Here is a 25,177-nt window from a genome sequence, read left to right on the forward strand (position 1 = left end):
AACATCTTAAATCACCAACATATCCCACCATCAACATCTCCCATCACCAACATCTCCCATCACCAACATCTCCCATCACCAACATCTTCCATCACCAACATCTTCAATCACCAACATCTTCAATCACCAACATATCCCACCATCAACATCTCCCATCACCGACATCTTCCATCACCAACATCTCCCATCACCAACATCTTCCATCACCAAGATATCCCATCACCAACATCTTCCATCACCAACATATCCCATTACCAACATCTTCAATCACCAACATCTTAAATCACCAACATATCCCACCAACAACATCTCCCATCACCAACATCTCCCATCACCAACATCTGCCATCACCAACATCTTCCATCACCAACATATCCCATCACCAACATCTTCAATCACCAACATATCCCACCATCAACATCTCCCATCACCAACATCTCCTATCACCAACATCTCCCATCACCAACATCTCCCATCACCAACATCTTCAATCACCAACATATCCCACCATCAACATATCCCATCACCAACATCTCCCATCACCAACATCTCCCATCACCAACATCTCCCATTACGAAGCGGGAGGTGATGGGACGCGGTTCGGGGAGAAGTGATGTGGAGGATTGATGGGGGGGGTGACCGTAATGATGATGGTGGTGATGATGTTGACGAACGCATTGACAATGCGCACGTGTGCATATTGTGCACAGATGCACATGCGCATATATACACACGTACTCCACACACTGTACGCATACATGCTTACATAAATAACACACATACATGACATATAGTGCCTAGCGTATGACGCAATCACTCAGCCATGATCAATCCACTGCTGGATGAAGGTCTTCCCCAAGCAACACATCGCATACATTATGAATACGCGTACATTGAATGCTCACGCGTGTGTAAACACGTACACAATCTGTACACTGGGTGAAGAGAAATGCAGGCACCACGAACACGTGCGGTACAAGCTGCTACGTGCCCACGTGTAATGAACGCGTGCGTATCGAATACATGCAAGCACACACGCATGCATCCGATGGTCAAGACTAGCAACGGAGCGGCAGCCGAGGGATGGAACGCGCCCGAGAGGGACGCCCACCAAGGAGACGCAGCGATGAGATCATCAGCTCAAGTACACGAGCTGGGTGGATCTGTTTGGAGAAGGCCTTCATCAAGCAGTGGAGTGATCATGACTGATGATGGCGATGATGTTGTCCAGCATTCACCGCGTCCCGAAGCAAAAAGGTGGTTCTGATCTCCCTGCATCCACCACCTCCCCCGACTGACACCACCCCCACCCCTCACCCTCCTCCAATCCCTCCCTTTGACCCGCCCCCTGCCCCCCTCATCCCCCGCTCCGCGGCGCGATCCGATCCGATTGCTGGTGATGCGATTCGGTCATCCATCTATCACCAAGGACGCGGGCAAGGGGCGGGAGGGGGGAAGTGAGACGCAGGAGGAGGGGAGGGGCAGCTGGAGGGTGCAGGGTGAGAGAGGGAGGCAAGGGGTGGTGGTGGAAGAGGGGAGGGGCTGGTTGACCTTGACCCTGCGCGCCCAACTCCCCACCACTACCCCGCCCCCCTTCCCATCTGGTGAAGGGGGAGGGGCGCCTCGGGGGACCTCGAGATCCCCGTTGCGCGGTAACGGGAGGGAGGGAGGGAGGAAGGGGAGAGGGTAGGAGAAGGGGGCGGGGGAGCCGGGAGGGGAGACGGCGGTGGGAGCCGAGCGAGGTGGGTAGAGGGAGGAGCGGGCGGGTGGAGAGGCGAGACGTGGGGGGAGAAAGGGCGAGAGGGGGAGAGGATGGAGGGAGGGAGGGAGATGGTGGGGGGGGGGCACCGAGGGGAGGAGGATTAGGGGGGTTTGGGGCTGTGAAAGGGGGCGGGTGAGTGGGGGAAGGTGGGGGCCGGTCCCCCAGAGTCACGTGTGGACAGAGAGCGCAGTCGCCCCCTGCTGACCGCACTGCTCGGTGACGTGGTCAACGTCGCACGCGTGTCCCTGTGTGGACACGTGCACAGTGTGAGTGGACACGTGCACAGTGTGAGTGGACACGTGCGCAGTGTGAGTGGACACGTGCGCAGTGTGAGTGGACACGTGCGCAGTGTGAGTGGACACGTGCACAGTGTGAGTGGACACGTGCACAGTGTGTGTGGACACGTGCACAGTGTGTGTGGACACGTGCACAGTGTGAGTGGACACGTGCGCAGTGTGAGTGGACACGTGCGCAGTGTGAGTGGACACGTGCGCAGTGTGAGTGGACACGTGCACAGTGTGAGTGGACACGTGCACAGTGTGTGTGGACACGTGCACAGTGTGTGTGGACACGTGCACAGTGTGAGTGGACACGTGCGCAGTGTGAGTGGACACGTGCGCAGTGTGAGTGGACACGTGCGCAGTGTGAGTGGACACGTGCGCAGTGTGTGTGGACACGTGCACAGTTTGTGTGGACACGTGCGCAGTGTGTGTGGACACGTGCACAGTGTGTGTGGACACGTGCACAGTTTGTGTGGACACGTGCACAGTGTGTGGACACGTGCACAGTGTGAGTGGACACGTGCACAGTGTGAGTGGACACGTGCGCAGTGTGAGTGGACACGTGCACAGTGTGTGTGGACACGTGCACAGTGTGTGTGGACACGTGCACAGTGTGAGTGGACACTTCCACAGTGTGTGTGTGTGGAGCGGTGCTGGTGTGATGGTAAGCGCACTGCGCTACCACAACGACGACCCGAGTTTGATTCCTGCTCACAGCCAACATCGGTTGACATATGTCTGACCCGGCCTTGGGCCTCCCCTAGGTCGACTCAGTCACAAATGAGCACCTTCTAAGTGTGTGTACATCACAATTGGGGAAACAAAGGCGGCCGTGCGTGGTTACTGCGACATCCCCTCCTGTTTGCTAACAGCACTTGCGCCAACAGCCTGTGTAGGTTATACGGGGGACCTCTGTCTTTGTGGGGAGCAGTGGCGCTGTGGTTAACGCACTGCCCTCTGAACCCGCTGACCTGATGATTTCAATTCCAGCTCACAGTCAACATAGGTGGCGATTTATATCTGGACCCGTCCTGGGCCTCCCTTAGGTCGACTCAACCATAAAGGAATAACTGGGGCGGTGTCTCAACATCAGCGCTGGGGGGATAAAGACGTCCGGGAGCGTGGTAACGGCCACACCAACTCCGTCGCGTGTCGTGCCACCCTTCATAGGTGCTCGCTAACAGCACTTTCACCCAATAGTCACGACGGCTACCTGGGGGATTTGTGTCTTTGGACGCGTGTGCTCGGAACTCGTTTCATTAACAAAGTTATACATTTCTGGCCTCACACGCAGACAACAGGCACGCACCCACAACTACCGGATTATAAAGACGCACCCCCAACTTTGGGGCCGTCCATAAATGACGTCACGCACCTGGGGGGGGGGGGATCAGACATTTGTGACGATGTGTGACAAGGGGGTTTGAGAAATGTGACGTCACATCAAAATGCGCAACTTTAAATAAATATAGACAACACGTTCTACTTAATGAAATTGACTTTTTAATACATGTTTTCTCCTACAACATCAGAGTGCAGCGGCACATTAAATACGCACTCCAGCGCTGTCCTACCAGACAGTCTCGTCCCTTCACCTGATGAAGGCCGTTTGTGTTGTGGCCGAAACGTCGTGAGAATATTATTGTGTTATTTTATTTTATCAATTTATTATTTTATTCTCATTCTACGTGACTTTACCGAAAGAACCAAAGAAGATTTGAAGCATGTTTTATTTGGGGGGGGGAGCAGAGCTTTGTGACGTCATACTTGAGGGGGGGTCTGACTTTTTGTAACGCCGTGTGACAAGGGGGGGTCAAAAATCGTCCAAAATCGCGTGACGTCATTTATGGACGGCCCCTTTTCTTTAAATTACAGGGGGGGGGGGGGGGGGAGGGAAACTGCGTCTTATGATCAGCATCGTCAGTAAACGGGTCACTCGGTTCGATAGCACGGTGCGCTAACCACTGCGCCACCTCTCCCCCCCATAATGCACTACGCCAATCCTAGACTTTACCCATAACCCTCCAGCGCAACGTATAACGAGTTCGCATTGTGCGCTGATATTGCTCTTTTCGTTGAGCGTGGCGGGGTGGGGGAGGCAGAGTTTGTATGGAGCGCTCTCGCCCACAACGTCTCGGTAAATCCATGAGCAGGCGCGTGTTACACTTTCGACAATCCCGATCTCCGCATGCTGATGAGACCCGATAGAGATCGAAACCGGCCCCGAGTGTTGCTCGCTTAAACGCGTGCCCTTGCCAAACACCGCTGCTGGGTAGTGACAGCGCCGTGACAGGCAGGCCGACCGGCGGATCCACTGAGATCCCCCCAACACGGACTGCGCGGCTGTGTTGCGGGGACTGAGGCGGTCACTCGGGAGCGATGCGGGGCATCCCCCGTAGCTGCGGGGTGGGGTGGGAAGGGCTTGGGGTTGGTTCTCGGTATAGCGCGCAGCCCCGACAGCCCCGAGGTGTTTCTACCTGGGCATTCACCCTCATTGTTCTCTTTCGTGAGAAGCGCGGTGAAGCCCCCACCACCCCCCCCCCCCCCGTGTCGGCGTCTGTCCACACCTGCGCTGGTAGAGTACTCGGAATATTGAGTCACCTGGTGCGTGAGTGAGCGTGCGTGCGGGGAGCGGTGGTGCAGCACTTCGGGCGCTGCGCCACAAACAAACCCGGCGTCCCGAGTTCGATTGCCGTTTCACGGCCAACAACACCAATGACGATTATGTTGAACCGGTTCTGGGCCTCCTTTAGGTCGACTCGGCCTCAAATGCATACCTGGTGTTGTGCGTAAAAATCACCAGGTATACATATACAGTACATACCACTAGGGAGACAAAAGCAGCCGGGCGTGATGCTGGCCACCCACCCCCATCGTGCGCCGTGCCGGCCTTCAAAGGTGCTACTCGCTAACAGCACTTGCCCCGACAGTCTGTTAACGGCTTTATGGGGGACCTTTGTCTTTGCGAGTGGCGTGTGGGGAGTTGGGACCTGCAAAACAACCCTCACCTCCTCGGCGATTGAGGTGGTTATAGACAATGCCACTGGAGGAAGAGCGGGGGGGGTAGAAGGCCGATGCCAGGCAGCTGTTACCCTCACGGCGCTCGCAGCTGCCACGATGGCCAACGAGGTTCTGTGGACGGATGCGAGGGGCTGGTTACCCCCGCCACCTTCAATTCGGGTGACAGGCGCCTATGACGTCCCCTATTCACCCCCCTCCCCCCCGTTTGGCAGAGCCAGGAGAATAAACCGCTGAAGGTTGGCCATGCGCAATGTCCGAACGCTCGCTGCTGAGGAAATGGGAATTGCCTCAGCAGCTCCCGATCACAAATCACTCCTTAATTCCATCAAAACGTAACTTGCAGCGCCTATTACCGAATGGCAAAGAGCGGTGACCCGATCTCCGACCCCCTAGGAAAAGGCCTGCAGGTCTGCTGAGCATTTCTGTGAAACCTTGGGGGTGTGGGGAAATCCCTCAGCCCAAATAAGATCAATGGGCAAGGCGGGGTTGACCCTGCTCTTGTGCCTCAAATAATGAAGGAAGTAGCCACCCCCTGTGAGTGACCTGCTGATGTGCCATCTGTTGAGGAAGTGCAAGGCGCGATCCGGAGCCTGAAACCAGGTAAAGGCGTCGGGTAGAGACGACCTCCCAAGCGAACTGCTGAGGTGAGATGACGATTTTGTGGAGGCTGCCCTACATGACTACAGGGCGGGTTCCGCAAGATTGGAATGATGCCTCGGTGGTTCCCCTCTTTAACACGAGGCACCGTACTCATTGTAACGACTATCGAGACATCTCCCTCTGCAGTGTGCAGGGAAAGGTTTTGGCATGGATTATGCAACATCGCCGTCCTTGCCAGGCAGCACGCTGAGAGGCTGGCAGAGCCCCCAATGTGATTTCAGTCCTGCACGGACACCATATTCTCTGTCCGTCTGCTACAGCAGAGGGGTAGAGAATTTCACCAGGACCTACATGTCTGCTTTATTGACCTGGTCAAGGTCTATGATACCAGCAACGCGCAAGGGCTCCAGGTTACTCGTTGTGAATCTTGATTCGAAGCTTTCGTGACTGCAGGAATCCATACTCTTTGGTTCTTTCGGTAAAGTCACGTAGGTAGAAAAATAAAATAAAACCAAAAATAATATGTCACGACGTTTAGATCGCACCACAGGCGGTCGTCCTCAGGCGGAAAATATAATCCAGCAGTGGAACTGCCGAACCAGCGAGAAAGCTGTTACAACAAGAGGTTATTTATTATTTTTCTACTTACGTGACTTTACCGAAAGAACCAAAAGAATATTATTCATTGCGCTTTCGGAGTCCCTGACCCTCTGCTCACAATCATTAAGGACCTTCATGACGGTGGACAGTCCCGGGCAAAGCTGCGTGACCAGGAGCCAGAGCCATTGGCTGTTCACCTTGGGGTGCGACAGGGATGTCATCAGCACCAGGGAGGCAAATGCGGCCGGGCGCAGTGCTGGCCACAAACTGCCTCATTTGCCGTGCCGGCCTTCATAGGTGCTTGCTAACAGCACTTCCACCAACAGCCTGTTAAATTCTATACGGGGGATCTTTGCCTTTGTGCACTGTCACACTCACAACCCTTTGCTGAACTAAGCACGCGTCGGGTTCCTGCTGAGGTAGGGTCCGGGTAGAATCAGTAGAGTTCGGGTTCTAGAGTTCAGATTGGGTCTAAAGTGAGGGCTCATCTATGTTCAGTGTTATTGGGTTTGGATTTGGACGAGAGCTCGGGATAGGATTCGAGTTAGATGTATGATTTGGCGTTAGGTTTATGGTTAGGGCTAGGTTTAAGGTTTTGGCTATGGTTATAATTATGGCTATGGCTCCGGGTTCGAGCTATGCTAGGGTTATGGTTCGAGGTTTAGGCTATTGCTGGAGTTATGGCTATAGGGGTCTGGCTATCTTCGGTTTATGGTCAGCCTAGAGCTATGGTCAGGGTTAGAGATGGACACATGGCTGACGTCAGGCTCGCGCGGTTCAAAACAAACAACATATGCGGCCGGGGCACACGCACTGTTGTGGGACTTCCCCCGGCGTTTTGCTGCAGTCGGCTCTCAGGAGTGAGGCAATCTCTCTCTCCCTCCCTCCCACTCACCAGCCACAGCGACGGTGGGGTAATTTTAGAACACGAAGGGGATTAACACCGCGCCTCGCGCAACTGAAACGTAAGGCCACGCACGCGCTCTCGGCTCGCGTCCGATCTACGCAGCACCACAGAGGGCCGGACGGATGAGCGTCAGGCGATTGTAAACCACGGCAGGTCCCATTAGCAGCAGCAGCAGCAACAGCAGCAGTAGCAACAATAGCAACAGCAGCAGCAGCAACAACAGCAGAACGTGGAACCGAGATGAAAAGTGCGCAATGAATCGCGGAGCGGCTGCGTGTTTGGGGATTGCATTGAGAGAGGGAAATGTGAACACGTGGATGAGGGAACGCATTAGGGAGCGGTGAAGTGGGGCTTGGACGGGACGCGTCGAGACCACAAAGGGACTACGGTTGAGTGTGCAACGGGGGAGCGACAGCCGCGAAATGCAACGCAAGCGAGAGAACGTCGGCCGGGGGAGACGATGGAGCGCTTCAACCAGCTCGCGTTGCAGGTGCTGGGTGTTCCGTTCCATCTCAGGATCGTGAAATCGCAACGGCTTGGGAAGGCCTTTGTCCAGCGGTGGGTTTTACCATGGCTGATGCTGGTGACTATGGTGTGCTGACCTTTTTTCGCACCGTACGTAGCCACGCGTGCTAATTGGAGGTGCGGGGGGAATGAAAACAAATTAAACACAAAACGCAGTTCGAAAGAAATACGTTTTCAATGTACAACTATATTTGGTGATCTATAATTGTAATTCGATACCGTGCACACTACGCACATGTACGGGAGTATACGTTCGAGTAATCGAGTTTGTATTTAATTTATCCCCCCACACCCCCCACCAATTGTAAATTCCATATCAGTGCAACCCAAACCCCCCCTCCCCTCCGGTTCGTTCGTCCGTCAATGTTCGCGTCCACTGCCGTGCCCCACGCGGTGGCGCCCGTCAGCCGTCCCCGCCGCGTGCCAGGCCCCGAGTGCCAGGCGCACGTGCCAACCCTCGCCCACCCCTCTCGACGAGGCGAGGCCACGGGCTGACGTGGGCGCAGAGCGAGCTGATGTCACCGAGGGGAATCCCTCCGTTTTACGGGAAATGGGAGGGGTTTAGTGGGGGGGGGCCTTGCACAAGGCGGGGTTGCGGGGGGACATGGGTCTGGATGCTTTATAAAACAAGCTCGCCAGTTGACGCTGCCTTGACAGTGACGCTCGCCGTCGTCAAGTCGCGTGCGTGCCGGTTGCGTGCGCTCGAATTCCTTCTCGTGACATTACCGGCGCAAAGACGTCGCCTCCTCGAGCTGCCGCGATGGCCGGTGAGTAACGGGCGAGTTCGCGCCCCCCCCCTCTACCCCTGCACGTTGCGTGCCGGAGCTGGTCCCACGCGATTTTGATTCAGGTGTTGGAACTCTGGATTCGAGCCGAGGGCAACGCGTTCTGGAGGACGATGGCGCCACGGGCCAGATTTGCATTGTTACATCGTAGAGCCGTGACAGATTGGACGGATTGAGCGATTTCCTCCAGCAGTGGATAGAACATGCACGGTTTTTTTAGTATCTCTATCTCGCGATTTCTGAGCATGTTACTGTCGTTCCCAGAACGCAAAGCGTTCGGCGTCTAATAGCGCCACGAAAGGAGTTACCTGTAAGGGACACTCCGCGTGCTCTTTTGTGTGAGTTTTTTTTTTATGCGAAATGGCACAACGACGAAGAAGTTGGGGAGGGGAAATGAGGCGACGTGAGATGCAAGGAACACAGCAGGGGGCGTGCTGTGTGTGACCCGCATTGTTGTTGTTGTTGGCGGTGGCCGAACACAGCGTGGGATAGATAGCCCGCGGTATTTTGTCGCGGTAGTGGCGATAGAAGAGGTACGAGAAGGCGACTGCCCGCCTGCGAGCGAGTGCGGCTGCATTTGGCCGAAGGAGCAGAAGAAGGTGGCATGGAAGCTGCTGTTTGTTGTGCAGGTCGTGTGTGTCGTGGCCGTAGGAGTGGAGGCGGCAACCGGTAGATATAATGTTGGGAAGGTTGCCAAGGCGGGGTGTGTCTGTAACTCCGAATATCCAGCAGCTCACGCACAAGGCCGTGGAGTGCGAGCCTTCTTTCCAACTCATCTCTGGCAGCAACATTACTAACAACATCACCACCACCATCAACATCTTCATTATCAATTCTGTATTTGGCGATTCCGCGATGGCAGCGGTGCGCAAGCAAGCACAAATAATAATATCTATAGACGTTCGCACATTACTAAAAATGTTCTTGGATTGTTTGATGACGGCAGCGATTGCAGCAGCAGCGATGTTTTGGTTCAGGATCGCGATGCCATTGTCGAGGTCTTGCTTGCTGCTCGCCACGACGAGAGGGCTTCAGCGGAGAGAGAGAGTGCGTGTCGCTTGTTTCCTCCTCTTCCGTTGAAGGAGCGCAGACCACAGTGGTGAGTCTATCTAAGGGGCCGATGTTTGGAGGCTGTCAGGATAGCGCTTGGAGGCCACGTGGCCCACACTGTGAAATGTGGAGAGCTGCGGGGAACTGGCACAGGGTGGCACGTATGGTTGGACAGCAGCCGTGAGCTCTTATTGAACACTTGCTAAACCACCAGGGCTGGGCTTGGGACGCGGGGGCGGTGGGGTGGAGGCGGTTACGAGGGGGGGGGGGAGAGCAGCAAATGATGGGACTATTGTCCAGAAGCCGAGGCTAAACTCCATAGGGTCCCACGGAAACGAAACACGATGTTTGTCCTCATGAAAGATGATGAAAGCTGTGTTCAAAAGATGAGTGTTTAATTTGGACCATCCTCGAGTGCATGGAGCTATTGCAGGGCCTTAAAATAGACCATGTCCACGTATGGACAATGGAAAGTTCCCCGTTTATAAAACCATACGCTTATGTTTCTGTGTGTGCGAGCGTGGGGGGCGGTAGCGCGCCACGCTAAGTACTCGGTCACCCGAGTTCGATTTCCGCTCACGGCCACCAACATCCGTCACGATTATCTGAGCCAGGTCGTGGGCCTCCTCTAGATAGACTTAGCCTCAAATAAGTCCCAGATGCGGCACGCCCGCCCGCCTTTTTCTCCCACTTGGGAGACCACTTGGGAGACAAAGGCAGCCGGGCGCTGTCCTGGCCACACTCTCCTACTCGTGTGCCGTGCCAGTCTCTATAGGTTCTCCGTAACAACATTTGCCCCAACAGTCTGTTAAGGCTACACAGAGGGTCTTTGTGTGTGCGCCATAACAGGTTGTTGGGAGGGTGGGTCTGCCCTGGTTGTCTTGAGAGCAAAGATTCCTAACTCCAAACTTGGTCGCCCCAGTCTCTCTCGTGTTCCCGTCGGGCTGTTGAGTTGGCTGTGTTCGAGTCGCGGTTGTGTTGAGTCCAGGAGCGGCCCGTCCGTATAGGCGAACTAGGCGGTCGCCTCGGACGCCAAGCTAAGTGGGGCGCCAAATTCGTGGGAAAAATACAAATACAGAAAAATACAAATAAAATAACGAAGATGTCATTATTTCAATTCCCGTGCGTGTACAGAGGGGACATGAATTATTGTTTTATATTTTTATTATTTTATTGTTTCCCTTCTACGTGACTTTACCGAAAGAACCAAGAATATGAATCCCTGCAGTCACGAAAGCTTTAAATCAAAACCGACTAAAGTAAAAAAAAATGAATAAAAAACATGACACCGAAAATAGGGGCAAAATGTTTCCCAGTTTACCAAGATGCTCAGCCTAGATCTGACCTTGGGGTTTGGGGGGTGGGGGGCGCCGATTGCATGGTTCTCCCGAGGGCCCTGCCACTTGCTGGCAGCTAGTCCTAGGGCTGCCCCTGGTTGAGTCGCTGGGGTGGCCGTGCCGACAGTCGCTCGGTGTCTGTGAAGTCGGAGCAACAACTCGGCTCGTTCGAATAAAACAAAAATCCACTTTTTTGTTCTTAAATTGTGTTAGAATTTAGAGAGGAGCTTTTTTTATCTATCGTTTTCCAAAATGCAGCCGTTTGTTAAAGTAAAAAAAAACAATCTTGAGTGTTTACATATACAGCAGCGTTCTTTACGAAACTATTTATACATAAAAAATATTTCCAACCGATGATATCGGGAGTTCGTAGACGTGGGAGGAAACCAACGTGTATGAGTTGGAAGTGAGAGGTTGGGGTTGCATCAACACTCGTCTACCCCACGCAGATGCCACAGATGGAGATTAGTTCACACACTCTCGCCGTAACCGCCGATTTCCTTGCAGTCAACGATCCTTCGACTTCCTCCTCGACTCCCACGAGGAAGGGAGTTTCTCTCTCTGGCGTCCTGTGCTGTGTTGCCGTTTTTTGTATAAATAACAATAATAACCTCATGGTCGCGACGGCTGACTGCGATCGGCTATTGGAGCTGCAACTCGCGTGTTGCTTATATGTGAGGTGCTCAACTCCGCAACTCCGATTGGCGCGGTTGGCTTACGCACGGTGCGAAAGAAGTTCAACATACATATAAACGTTACGTAAAATTCGCACCCACGGATCCCCCGTGTAAAATAACCGGGAAACTGGTAACATTGGGTCATCCGTGTAACAAACACAGTTGAACTTAACGATTCGCCGTGTCCAATTGCATTTATCCTGCAGAAGTTTTCGTTTATTTGACTTGTTACACAAGGAAGATTGGTCCCGTTTAGTAGCCAGTTAACCCGGATATTTTACACGGGAGGTCCGTGGTCCTGCGTGAGCACAGCAGCAGCAACACAGAGAGAAAACAACATGACTACAGTATTGCAGAGATTAAGTACAGCAGGGTCCTTCGGGAATATGACACAACTAAGAAACGAGATATGTAACGGTCCAAAACCGAACACGAGCGAGTATGAGAAAGTCAAATATATTTTTTTTGTTCGGAGGGACGATTGTACATTTTTGTTTTAATCCATTCCGCGAGTGGCACAAACACGGCTCCCGGGCAGTCCTCGGCGTTGCTCCCTGCAGCTTTATCGAGATCCGGGAGTCTCCAGCCTTCGTCTCAGCCGTCAATGCGACGATGTCTCTCGCTCGCTCCAGCACATCATCTTTACCGCACGCGTTCCCGCACCTCCGATGAGCACGGTGGGCTACGTACGGTGCGAAGGAAGTTCAACGTACTGGACAAAGCTAGAGATTCTCCCATATAGCCTTAACCGCCTTAACAGGCTGTGAGCGAGCACCTATGAAAGCCGGCACGGTTACACGAGGGGGTGGGTGGCCAGCACCACGCCCGACCGCCTTTGTCTCCCCCAGTGGCGATGTTTACACACCGCACCAGGCACTCATGCGAGGCTGAGTCGACCCAGGGGAGACCCAGGAACGGTTCGGATAATCGTCACCGGTGTTGGCCGTGAGCGGGAATCGAACTCGGGTCGCCGGGTTCGTAGCGCAGCGTAGCGCGAACCGCTGCACACTCGCACGAACCCCTCTCGCTGTCTCGCGCTGTAAACATGTTCTTCCCGCTTTCGTTCCCATTGTGTTGGTCGACGATGTCTCGAGGATGAGTGTCCGATCACACCTGAAAAAACTCGACACGTTCGTCAATAGCCGCTGTGTTTGTGGCCTTAAAATATATAAATAGGCGACGTTTCGGGCAATGGCCCCTCACCACAGCGCACGCATGTATCGTGTAGTGTATCAAAAGGTTCGTGGCAGGTAACAACTTCGTCCGTCAGCCTAACTCTGCGGCCTTCTTTGTCGATATTAAAACATACGCTACGTCTCCTTCACACATTTATCTCTGCACGTTCGTTTAAAAAAAAAAGCATGCTTTGCACATTTACGGATGAAATGCGCCTTACTAATGTAAATGATTACCCATACAACTCATATCTTGATATATATTTATAGAGAGCGCGCGCGCGCGCCTCAGTTCAAGGCGGGTGTTCTCTACGACAGAGTTTAAATGCGGTAACAAAACTCGAGAGATGGCAAGGCGCGTGCAGGGGCCGATAATTCAATTATTGTTACGGAGGCCATGTGGGGGGGGGGGGGGGGGTCACGGAACGGTAGGGGGGTGACGAAACGGAGTGGAGGGGCGAGGGGGGGGAAGGGACAATGGAGAAGAGGTGAGGATTTAAGAGAGGAACGAAAGGAGGTTCAGGAAGGGGACTGCTTCACGGACAGGGGCAGTGTTGAGTATGTCCGGCGTTTAGTCTTTGGGCAGCGTTGAGTCTATGTGCAGTGTTGAGTCTATGGGCAGTGTTGAGTCTATGGGCAGTTTTGAGTCTATGGGCAGTTTTGAATCTATGGGCAGTTTTGAGTCTAGGGGCAGTGTTGAGTCTATGGGCAGTGCTGAGTCTATGGGCAGTGCTGAGTCTATGGGCAGTGCTGAGTCTATGTGCAGTGTTGAGTCTATGGGCAGTTTTGAGTCTATGGGCAGTTTTGAGTCTATGGGCAGTTTTGAGTCTATGGGCAGTGCTGAGTCTATGGGCAGTTTTGAGTCTATGGGCAGTTTTGAGTCTATGGGCAGTTTTGAGTCTAGGGGCAGTGTTGAGTCTATGGGCAGTGCTGAGTCTATGTCCGGCGTTTAGTCTTTGGGCAGCGTTGAGTCTTATGAACAGTGTTGAGTCTTTGGGCAGCGTTGAATCCATGGTGCAATGTTGAGTCTATAGGAAGTGATGAGTCTATGGGCAGTGTTGAGTCTATGTGCAGTTTTGAGTCTATGGGCAGTGTTAAGTCTATGGGCAGTGTTAAGTCTATGGGCAGTGTTGCTCGATGTACAGGGAAAGTTGGTTCCATTGGAGGGGTGCAAGGAGGGAGAAAGTTCGGAAACGGGATTGGACACAGCAATAACGAAGGACAGAGAGAGAGAGAGAGAAGATTGTGACCGAAGATAATGAGATGGGACATGAAAGAAGATGAGTGAAGCAAGACGAGGTGGGCGAGATCATGATTGTGGTTGTGCACGAATCATAGTTGTGGAGTCGGCACTCGATATGGGCACACTACAGCAGCTACTGCTGCTGCTTACTACTACTGGTCGTGTGTGTGTTAACTCGGGTGAGCGTTGGCGACGGTTGTAGCTTTGAGTTCCACTGTGTAAACACCCCCCGTGTTGATTTATAGAACTCAGCTCTCTACTAAACCAACATGCGCGTTGGCGGCCGATGCACACTCTAATCGTGGTATAAATCGAAGGGCGAGCTTAGCAATGTCAAATTTGAGATTTTCAAGAAGGGCTAGAAAGTTTACGCGTGTCTTGTCAATTCTAATGTTCTCGGAGGGTTATAACGCCGAGGGAGCTACCGATGTGAGTTCTACTCGTCTTCTAGAAGGGCTAGATAGGTGAGTGAGTGACCGAGTGATGTGAGTTCTACTCGTGTTCTAGAAGGGCTAGATAGCTGAGTGAGTGACCGAGTGATGTGAGTTCTGCTCGTGTTCTAGAAGGGCTAGATAGCTGAGTGAGTGACCGAGTGATGTGAGTTCTACTCGTGTTCTAGAAGGGCTAGATAGCTGAGTGAGTGACCGAGTGATGTGAGTTCTGCTCGTGTTCTAGAAGGGCTAGATAGGTGAGTGAGTGACCGAGTGATGTGAGTTCTGCTCGTGTTCTAGAAGGGCTAGATAGCTGAGTGAGTGACCGAGTGATGTGAGTTCTGCTCGTGTTCTAGAAGGGCTAGATAGCTGAGTGAGTGATGTGAGTTCTACTCGTGTTCCAGAAGGGCTAGATATTCGAACGATGTCAAGGTTTACTTGGTTAATGCGAGGCCTTGGGAAATTGACAATGTTTCCACAATATGTCCCGGACAATGGGATCGCGGATGCGGTGGAACGGCTTCCCTGGCAGGTCCGGCTCAGTGGAAAGTTCCACGACTGCTGCTGCTGCTGCCTGAGCCTCATGCTCGAGCAGTGGTCCTTAACCTGGGGGGTGCTTGCACCCCCTGCGGGTGCCAGACGCCCATTTCTGGGGGTGCGAGACGTGGCCAGATTTAGTTTTAGGAGGTAAATAATCGAAACAAATTAAGCACGGGCACGTGAGTACAAATACCGTACTTCATTTCATCAAACCGATGTATTTATTAACATTACGTTACGTTATTTTCGTACGATTGAGAACCAAAGGGGTGCAAGGCTGTAGTAAAAGTGAAGAACCACTGCACTAGACGATCACACGGAGACAAATACCCCCCACTGCCTGCGAACCCAGTGGTTCGCCTCCTGTGGAGTGTGGCGCGGAGGCCGATAGAACGCGGTGACTGCTTTAACAATGAATTGGAAGTTGCAGCGTGCTCGCCATGGCACAGTAACTACCGTAGGGCCCCCCCCCCACTCCTTCCGTCACCCCCTTCCCATCGTGGCGGAGGAATACGTGGGAGGCAGTCGGGTAACGAGCGTGGGAGGCAGGGGGGTACCTTGCCCCCCCCGCCCCCCTGGTGGCCAAAGCTACAAGTTGGGGCCCCCTTGACAACCAGCGTGAGATTTGTTTTCAACAACAACAGTGTAAACGATCAAAACAATTCTTTAAAACGCTCCCGGATGCGCAGCGCAGCGCTAGCTGGCGCGTTTCCCCGCTCGCTGCGGACGGTTCGCGGGGCAGGCAGCCCCTGGTTAATACTGCGGCGCGCATCGACCCATAAATACACGCCGGTCTGCTCCACGCTGGATGACAGCGTGGAGGGGTTCGTGGTGGGGGTTGTTAGGCGAACTTCACCCCCCATCATTGAACGATCATTGTCCCCCTCCCCGCCGCCCTCCCCCAGACGAGTTCGTCTCCTCGCAAGGGAGACCTGGGATGGCGGAGCGCAACGCGACGGTGCGACGACTTTACGATGAGATGGACATGAGTGCAATGATGAACGAGAATAAAACAATCAAACTAATAAACATTTTCAACTTAATATACGGTGGTTGTGGTGATGCTGCTGATGCTGTGTTGGCAGTGTTGCACAAGCAAAATTAATAACATAACTCAACACATAGTGTCAATACCACTGTGGCTCTTAAAAGTGGAAAATATAATAGGCGACGTTTCAGGCAATGGCCCTTCTTAATAACACACCGATGTGTCATGAAGAGGTGCCATTGCCCGACACGTTATTTTCTCATGCTATTGATTTGCAATTCTCTGTGATTCCACTGCTGGATGAAGGCCTCTTCTCGTGGTGTCATTAATTGGAGTTGCTTGACCATACTTCACCACGCTGGTCAGTGCGGGTTGCTGAAGGTGGATAGGGGTGGGAAGGGAGGGCAAGCTTGTCTATGAACGGGTCAGATATCACTCACGCTCCCCTCGCGTTTCGCCCTGGCTGGGAATCTAACCGCAGGTCGCCAGGTTCAGAGCAATTGCCCCACCGCTGCGGTCCAGAGAAACCCGATCGTAACACTTCGGGGTACGGTCCACTTCTATCCCGCAAGGTGCAGGGCTACACTCACCACGGCTAAATATCATCGTCAATAACAACATTCCTTGGTACGTGTCGTGACGTGCACTGCAAGATCCGACCGTGTCCGTCCGGTGCTCGCCGAACTGCATAGGCTTCCGGTCGCTGAACGAATACATTACGAGGTCGCGCTCATTTTACGCACAGCAAGAGCGCTTGCCGCAAATGAACCACCACATCACGTGAACTCAGGTCAACCTCGCAGCCCCGTTTGTCTCGCGCTTCTGGGGTCGTCTGGAACGCTCTTCCTTCCGATATTAGAAAACCACTCGAGTTATGCACTTTTAAATTTAGATTGAAAACTAATTTCTTTAGAACTGCTTTTTTGTGTGCTTAGTTTGTTGTTGTTGTTGTTCTTCTTCTCCCGCACCTCCGATTAGTATGGTTGGCTATGAGCGTTGCGAACGAAGTTCAGCATACGTACCGAGACGGTAAGTCACGTCCCAAAGAACGTGCAGCTTGCTCCGAAACAAAGTCATATTAACCTCCACAGCATCGTTAACAAGAATTTGTGAACTTTCAAAGAACATTCATCACAGCCGGCAGCGTTTGTGTTCGATGGGAGAATGATTATCACGGTCCCCTCGCGCCAGGGCCGTTGGACGCCACCCGAAGCGCCACTGACTCAGCACATGTGGCTCACCGCATTTTCGCATGGCTCCCGAGGGGCTCAAAAACACAGCGTGGGCAGTATGCCCTCCCCCCACTGCCCTCGCCAGCCCTGAACCTTAGTCCGCACCGACACCTGGTTCCACGGTACAATTACAGCTATCGCCTTGCACCCTCGAGAGCATCGCCCGCGAGTATAAACCATTGCACTCTGAAAACTCTTCCTATCCACTCTCTCTTTCTCTCTCCTGGCCTCTCCATTTGTTGTGTGCGATGAAGGGCCGGCCATTGGCAGAAACCTTGCCTATTTCTAGATAACTTTGCTGTATATCATTTCAAGGGTACACTCGCACAGAAAGGTAGTGTTGTTATTATTGACGAGCGTGTTGAGATCTGGTTGGGATCTACATCATTAGACTTCCTTTTGCCAGTACAAAAATGTAATAATACGGTTTTTTCCCTTTTTTCTGGCAACAAAACTGAAACCTTTTTACAAGGATTCCTGTCTGCATTAACCACAATACCTGCAGTCAAAATGCAAACAAAAACATACTGAAAGCCGTCCCTTGGTGTGGACCAATCAGTTTCAAGGACAATGCATATATTATCACAGTAGGTTTTTTGTTTGCATTTTGACTGCAGGTATTGTGGTTAATGCAGACATGAATCCTCGTAAAAAGGTTTCAGTTTTGTTGCCAGAAAAAAGGGGAAAAACCCTATTATTATTATATCTGGTTGGGATTTTGTGTTGAAATACGTGGTGTGCTGTGAATATGAAATTCACCTCCGCGTCCTGAGAGGCGGTATCGAGACGCCACTTGCAGGCGGGGAGGGGGGGGGGAAGTGGGGGGGGTCTAATTACCAGCGTCAGCGTCACGACAGGTGCGGTTATTATTTGAATGTAACCGCACGATACCGCGCAAACCTGTTTTACCTGCGAAATAAAACCATGAAGGTGGAACGAAAACTCGACACCAGCTTCAAAAATAGCACGTTCATGGCGTATGGCCTTAAAACGGAGGCAAAGGTATAATAGAGGCGACGCTTCGGGTAATGGCCCTTCTTCAGAGTAGGTGGACAGAGAGGCCAGAGAAATGGACTCGTCCGTCTGAACAAAGCTCGTTGCTTTCCGTGGTGCTAACGTTGAAAAGAAAAAAAGAAACAGCCACTCTTTTTTCGACATAGAATTGGAATGTATAACGACATTGTTAGTAGCTCAGCTGATTGGAGAGTATGTTGAGTTTATTGATAACATTGATGTAGTTTGTATTTTAGTTTTTTTATCAGTTTATTATATGGTATTCATTATATAGTGTAGTGTATACCCAGTTACTTTATGTTAATAGCTCAACTTATTGAAGAATATATTGAGTACATTTATTATATTGATGTAGTTTATACTTAGTTCTTTCACATCGGTTTATTGTTTGATAGTTTGGTATTTATATTCTTGAAACAATAAAATAATAAAATATATATAAAACAATAAAAGTTGGGTAGTTGCAGTTCGTTAGCGTCAATATACCAAATGCCTCTGTTGATATGTAAACTCTGACTTTAACATAGCTACTTCCGTGACCAGTTACATGCTAATCCCTCACACTAACATCATGCTAATCTCCCAGTTACATGCTAATTTCTGACTTTAACAGCCTGCTAATCCAGCACATTAACACAGCTACTTCAATGCTAAATTCTTCTGTTGATATGTAAACTCCTTTGTCAAGGCGCTCTGCTCCTCCCACCCAGCTTAAAAGACGCTGCCAAGCTTAGCGGTGTTCATTGAAGCGCTGTCTCCCCGACAGTTCTGTTTCTTCACCTGAGGAAGGCCACTTGTGTTGTGGGGGAAACGTCGTGAGAATTTTATGTCATTATGTTTTATTTTTATTATTTTATTTCCATTCTACGTGACTTTACCGAAAGAACCAAGAAGAACATTTCGTGACTCTAGTTTTCATGCAAATGAGAATTTTCAGTAAATGCGATCATTGACGGCGTCTGTTTGGTACTCAGTAGCTACTATTAGTGTGTAAATATTCATGCGGATCCTGCGGTTATTTTTTCTCCACGTTTAGAAACATGCGTTTATATTATTTGGCTGTTGTATTATTTCCACGTGACAAACCACGTCGTTGAGCTATCACTTGTGATAGCCAGGTCGTCTCTGAGAAAAAAGAGCTATGTAACATAGCGGGTCTTACCTGGTAAAATAGTTAATAATGTGCATATTTACAAAAAAATAAACGGTCATAATATAACGTTATTAAAATGTGATCCTGATCAGGCCATTTGTATTTTTTTGGTTTTGTTAAATGTTGCGAGATCGCTGCTGCAATGCAGGAACGACGCGGCGAGTTCGTTCATCCCGCGTCGGCTGGAGGAGGGCGCACGACACAAATTCTACTGACCCGGGTTAATCAGGCCCCGCGGTGTAGACACGCGCAGTCCTCCAGCTCATGTCACCCCCTGCGTATCTCTACCGGCCTCTCTGTTTATGTGCTATGAAGAAGGGGCCATTACCCGAAACGTCGCCTTTTATTTTTAAAACTAAACTCTTTGTATTTGACCAGGTAATGCCCGCTGAGCTAACTCGGTTTGGACTACCCTGTACAGTGGGTTTACGAAGTACATTCAGTGTCTCTTTGAATGTTTTTAAAAAATTAAACCCGCGCAGCTTTAAGAGGAACAACATTGGCCGAAGGAGGGTGGCGTGGGGGGGGTGCAGCTGGGAGGGAGGGGGGCGCCGAGGTTTCTATCCTCGAGTCGCGATTCATCCGAGGGAGGAGACATGGCTGCAGCTGCATCTGCTTAGGCATCAAAGTCCGGCTCCCTCGTCTCACGCGAGGTTCAACACCGGGCTGTGGTGGTTAAAGGCGTTTTCCGTAGGGTGGTGGAGAGTGTTTGTGGGGAGCGATTGTGGAGCGCTTAGCGCGATGCGCTACGAACCCGGCGACCCGAGTTCGTCGATTCCCGAGAGAGCTGGGTGGAGATGTAGGGGATTGCAGCTGGGGGGGAGTCGTGGGGGTACCACGGTGCTGTGGGGGAGGGCATGGCGAGAGTCTGGAGGAAGTGAAAGGGAATGGCTCGGAGAGTCGCGCCACCATTGTGACTCTCGTCGCCTTCTGCGTCCATTTCACGTTTTCATTGCGCTCAGTTGCATACCGTCAATGTCGTCAGCCATGACCCATCCACTGCTGGATGAAATACCTCCTCCCCATGCCGTCACCGCCCTCTCACGACCCTTGCGGGCTGGTTTCGCATCGTTCCATCTCCACGGCGGTCGCGCGTTCCATCCTTTGGCAGTCACTTCGAGGTGGCCGTGGTTATTGTTATTGTTATTCGTGACCAGCCACTCGCTTCATAGTTTGGATGATGTAATAAACCCGCGCGTGTCCTCTTTCTGTCCCTCAATCTCATTCCCCGCGTGCGTCTCAAACTTCCTGCTGCTTTTGCGCACTTTTCACTCTTCGACAACAGCCTCCACGTCAACAGTGCCCGCCGCTGCCAAGCTCGCGAGGCCACGTTCACGTGCGACTTTTCCATATTTTTTATCTAAAAGTTCAGATTTACAAAATCACCGCCCGCGTCGCCTCGGTATTGATCCCGGAGCGCCTTCAATATCCCCTGCCCTGTGGTTCACACGACTCGAGACCGGTGTGTTCGCGTGTCCCCGGGCATCCGTGACCTTCCAACGGATTACGCGGCCGTCTCTGCGAATGTTCGCCGAACGATGCCCGCGCGACCTCTGCCCAGCCATTACGCGGCTTCTCTTTGTTAAGTTATCACTGCAACGCTTCATTTCCGTTCATTCCAACGGGACGTTACAGCGCAATGACCGCGTGTGGTCACCCAAGCTGAGAGGGTGAATACAGGTTACCCTCGCTTGGTTTCGCGGTAGGAGTAGTAGATGCGTTTCAAAACAAAAGGACGCAAAAAAGCGAAACCGCGCGAGGAGGTCAGAAGCCTGCTGAGTAGCGCACACATTGTACACGGGCTACACACACAGGACACACACACACAGTTCACACAATGTTGTTCCACGGCCGACCGCATAACCGCATGGAGAGTGGATTCAAACGCGATTTTTTTTGGTAGAAATAGATTAGCCGCATCTCCACGACATCGCCCAAAGCGAACCCGCGTATAGCGAGGGAAACCTGCAATGCATTCCCCGCTGATGTGTATGTACGGCATATGACCTTTGTTTTTACAATGCAATACTCGGTCAATATCTTCTCACGTACCCTACGAATGCATGGCCACATGGCAGGGGTCGGCAACCTGCAGGTCCGGAGCCGCACGCGGCTCTTCAAGGACTGCTTCGTATTCACATGCATTGTGGCTTTTGGAATATAGAATTTTTGTTTTTTTTTACCAAATTCAACAAAAATGACACATTATTTCGGTTTCGATTTAAAGCTTTCGTGACTGCAAGGATTCATTTGCTTTGGTTCTTTCACGTAGAATGAGAATAAAATAATAAATTGATAAAATAAAATAACACAATAAAATTCTCACGACGTTTCGGCCACAACACAAGCGGCCTTCATCAGGTGAAGGGACGAGGCTGTCTGTTTATCAATTTATTATTTTATTCTCATTCTACGTGACTTTACCGAAAGAACCAAAGAAGATTATTTCGGTTGCCGGCCACTGACCTAGAGAAAAGTGAGTCACCTGGTCTGACTCTGCTCCTAAAATGTCCACAAAAACACCACTCAACACATTCATTAATAATAGGCGACGTTTTGGACAATGGTCCTTCACAGCACGTGCAAAATATGTTTTAAATGATGGAAAATGAATTGACCTGGAATGTTTCGAGTGTGTTTTTTGGTGTTGTTGACTGTGCTTGTGCAACACTGGCAATGCAGAAGCGAGATGTTAACTACCTCGTCTGGTATACAGGAGGTCGTGTGTTCGACCCCGACGCCTGCTGTATATTTGTAGTTTACGTGTGTCTATAATCGTGGTCGCGTGGATTTTTTCTCCAGGTCCTCCAGTTTTGCCCTCCACATTTAGAAACATGCGTTTAGAATATTTGGCTGCTGTAAATTGCCACGTGATAATGCACTTCGTTGAGCTATATTATTAATAGCCAGGTCGCTTCTGAAAAAGAGCTGTAATGTTCAGTGGGCCTTACCTGGTCAAATAAAAAAATATACTTTTAACGTCCTGGATTTGGCGCGATTGTGCTGCCTTATCTCTCTCCCACAATGTGTTAATTTGGGCTGTCCCGCCTCCTGTACAACCGGTAGGATGTCCGACATTTCGCAGCACATGCTGGAAGCTTTTGTATGTTCAACTTATTTGGCACTGTACCAAGCCAATCGTTCTAATCGGAGGTGCAACTGGATTATATCGTATCGCACGATGGCGAGAGATATCAGCGTTCTAGGGACGTTTTCGTCCAGCCAGTGCGTTTACCATGACAGTTCTGATGGTGATGGTAGTGATATGCATTTATGTGGGGAGCGGTGGCGCAGCTGTTGTGTGCGTCTGGACGTGTGTGTGTGTTTGTGTATGTAGCGCAGCAGTTAGCGTGCTGTGCTACGAACCCGGCTACCCAAGTTCGATTCCCACTCACGGTCAGGCATGCCAACATCTTGGATTTCCCCTAGGTCAACTCGGCCTCAAATGAGTACCTGGTGCGATGTGTGAAGATCGCCACGAGGAAGACAAAGGCGGCCGGGCATGGTGCTGGCCACCCACCCCCTCGTGTGCCGTGCCTTCATTAGTGCGATCAGCACTTGCCACAACAGCCTGTTGGTCTGTGTTTATGTACAGTGTATACGTCTACTGTTTCACGTAGCCCCACCTCGTCCATGCCTCGTTCGCCTTATCTGTGGGTCTACTTATTCTTAACCACTTTTTTAAAATGATGTTCATGTTTTGGATTTTAGGATGTTGGTGTGTGTGTGTGGTGTAGTGGGTCAAAATGTGAAGCGTTTTGAGATGCAATTTGCTTTAATAAAAACAAAAACGACCCATTCATATTTATTTGTGATTCAGTCACCTCGATCTGAATTGACGTTGCTTTTTGTGTGGGATCGCCGCGTTGGTCACTGCGACGTGGGCCCTGCTAATAATACTTCATGTGAAACCTACGCTTTCTGGGGCCATATTTCCTGTGGCAAAAAAATATACAGTGCAGGTCGGCGGCACGTGTGTTGTGACTGGGGATGGTGAATGAGAGACACGGAAACCACCTGCGTTACCACGGCTACTAACGTTCAATCCACCGCTGGATGAAGGAGGCCCTCCCTCCCGCAGGTCGCCGAAGAGCTACTACTTCCTGAGAATCCCACGCAAGCAGGCAGCCGCACGCGAGCCGATTTCACATCGCTCCGTCTCCCATCGGCGGACGTCCTCCCGAGAGTTGTCGCCTTCTCCGACAGATCGGCTCATCATTACCTCCGTGGCCTCAGAATCGTTATTTTAGACTGGAGGAGGAAACCGATGAGGCTATGAAGTTTTTTATTTATTTTATTAACAGGAGCCCAGTTCGAGCGGGTCGGCCAGACCTCATCATAACGTTTCTCTCGCTTCTCCCTAATGTCACCCACAGCGAAATCTGGCGACGGTGAGATGTAATCTCGTGTTGCTAGCCTCTTAACATTTCCTTCCTCAATTAAATATCTCTTCCCTCCCCCCGCCCACTTCACTCGCACACGTGGTTAGCAAACCCTCTCCCCCGCGCCACGTGGCCGTTGAATTTCTGACCCGCGCTAAGCGACATCCCCCAAACGCGTGCGGCTAACGGGGCCTGGTGCGACTGAGCGCTGAAGTGTCGATGATGCGCCCGAGTGCCCGGTGGTGCACGGTCTCAATGTTCTCCAATGAGTTCGCCACTCAAGTGTGTGCAACGTTGTGATTTAATTTTTGCTGGAACTTCCTTACTTTTTTTTACCAAGGCCCTCCCGCGGGTCATGCTTAAGGCTCAATGTTTCTCACCCGCGTCAACAAATATAATTAATCTCAGAGTCCCTGTCTGTGCATCCAGAGGAATGGGGGGGGGGGGCATCCAGCAGTGGAGTGACAAAGGGCTGTATGTCCACGGTGCGTACTACCAAATCTCCATGGGGGATATTTTCCGAAGCTCAGCCCAGGACAGCTCTGGCTGAAATGTAGCCCTGCCTATAAGTTGAGTGTGACACAGAGTCGCTGCTGCTGCTCGCTCCCACCACACTTGCCTCAAAGCACTGTTGAGGATATGCGGGGGGTACCTTTGTGATCGCGTGTAGAGCTTCCACGCTATACGGCGCTCTCAGAGGAATCGTGGACGTACGTGCCCCCCCAACCTCAACCATGCGTGGATAGCGGGGGTCCCCACCCAACCCCGCCCCCCCCCACATCTCACCGACCTCTCCCCTCCACAACCCTCCCCCAGGTCGCGGCCCTGCCGCCCCCTTCCTGGAGGTGGTCGAGCAGCCCGAGGCACGGGGCATGAGGTTCCGCTACCCGTCCGAGGGCGCGTGCGCGGGCTCCCTGCTCGGGGCCAGCACTACGGACCGCGACAAAACCTACCCCAGCGTGCGGGTACGGACACGCGGGGGTGTGCACGCCTGGGGGTTGTCACGAGGGTGAGGCAGTGAGGTGGTGGCCACGCGATCTAATCATCATCGCGTCATCGGATCATTAGATGATATTGTAGTGATGATATTGTCGTGATGTTGAACTTCTTTCGCACCGTACGGAGCCAACCGTGCTAATCGGAGGTGCGGGGAAGGAAAGCAATCTTAAGTGACGATGTTGCAGTGATGATGATGTCGTGATGTTGTGATGATGTTGCGATGATGACGATCATCGTTTTTGTACTTATTCGTGTGTGCGCATGATTTTGTAATGATCATGATGTGATGACACTGATGTTGGTGGTGGTTGATGGCAGCTAGTGAACTTGACGGGCAAGGCCGAGGTGCAAGTGTGCCTGGTGACACGCGACGCTCCCCACCGGCCGCACCCCTACAGCCTCGTGGGCCGCGATTGCGAAGATGGCATCTTCAAGCAGCTCGTGGTCCAGGGCCGCTCGACCGTGCAGTGAGTCA

The 25,177-nt window shown here is 51.8% G+C and overlaps 1 protein-coding gene across 4 annotated transcripts in view; it reads left to right on the top strand.

Annotated features, from left to right (window-relative positions):
* LOC116947258 (transcription factor p65-like) overlaps positions 1 to 25,177 on the top strand; it is a 35,626-nt gene that overhangs the window by 3,844 nt on the left and 6,605 nt on the right. Inside the window, exons 1-3 of one of the 4 annotated variants that reach the window (XM_032962782.2) lie at positions 4,637 to 7,729; positions 24,520 to 24,668; positions 25,021 to 25,169. In XM_032962782.2, the coding sequence (XP_032818673.2) occupies positions 24,576 to 24,668; positions 25,021 to 25,169 (242 nt within the window). In that variant the 5' untranslated portion in view covers positions 4,637 to 7,729; positions 24,520 to 24,575. Of the gene's footprint in view, positions 1 to 4,636; positions 7,730 to 8,280; positions 8,464 to 24,519; positions 24,669 to 25,020; positions 25,170 to 25,177 lie in introns of those variants that run through there. The other 3 variants (XM_032962784.2, XM_032962781.2, XM_032962783.2) reach the window with 3 other exon arrangements.

Source organism: Petromyzon marinus, chromosome 29, assembly GCF_048934315.1.
Source record: "Petromyzon marinus isolate PM22_M1 ecotype Great Lakes invasive population chromosome 29, UKy_Petmar_22M1.pri1.0, whole genome shotgun sequence".
NCBI classification, from domain to species: domain Eukaryota; kingdom Metazoa; phylum Chordata; class Hyperoartia; order Petromyzontiformes; family Petromyzontidae; genus Petromyzon; species Petromyzon marinus.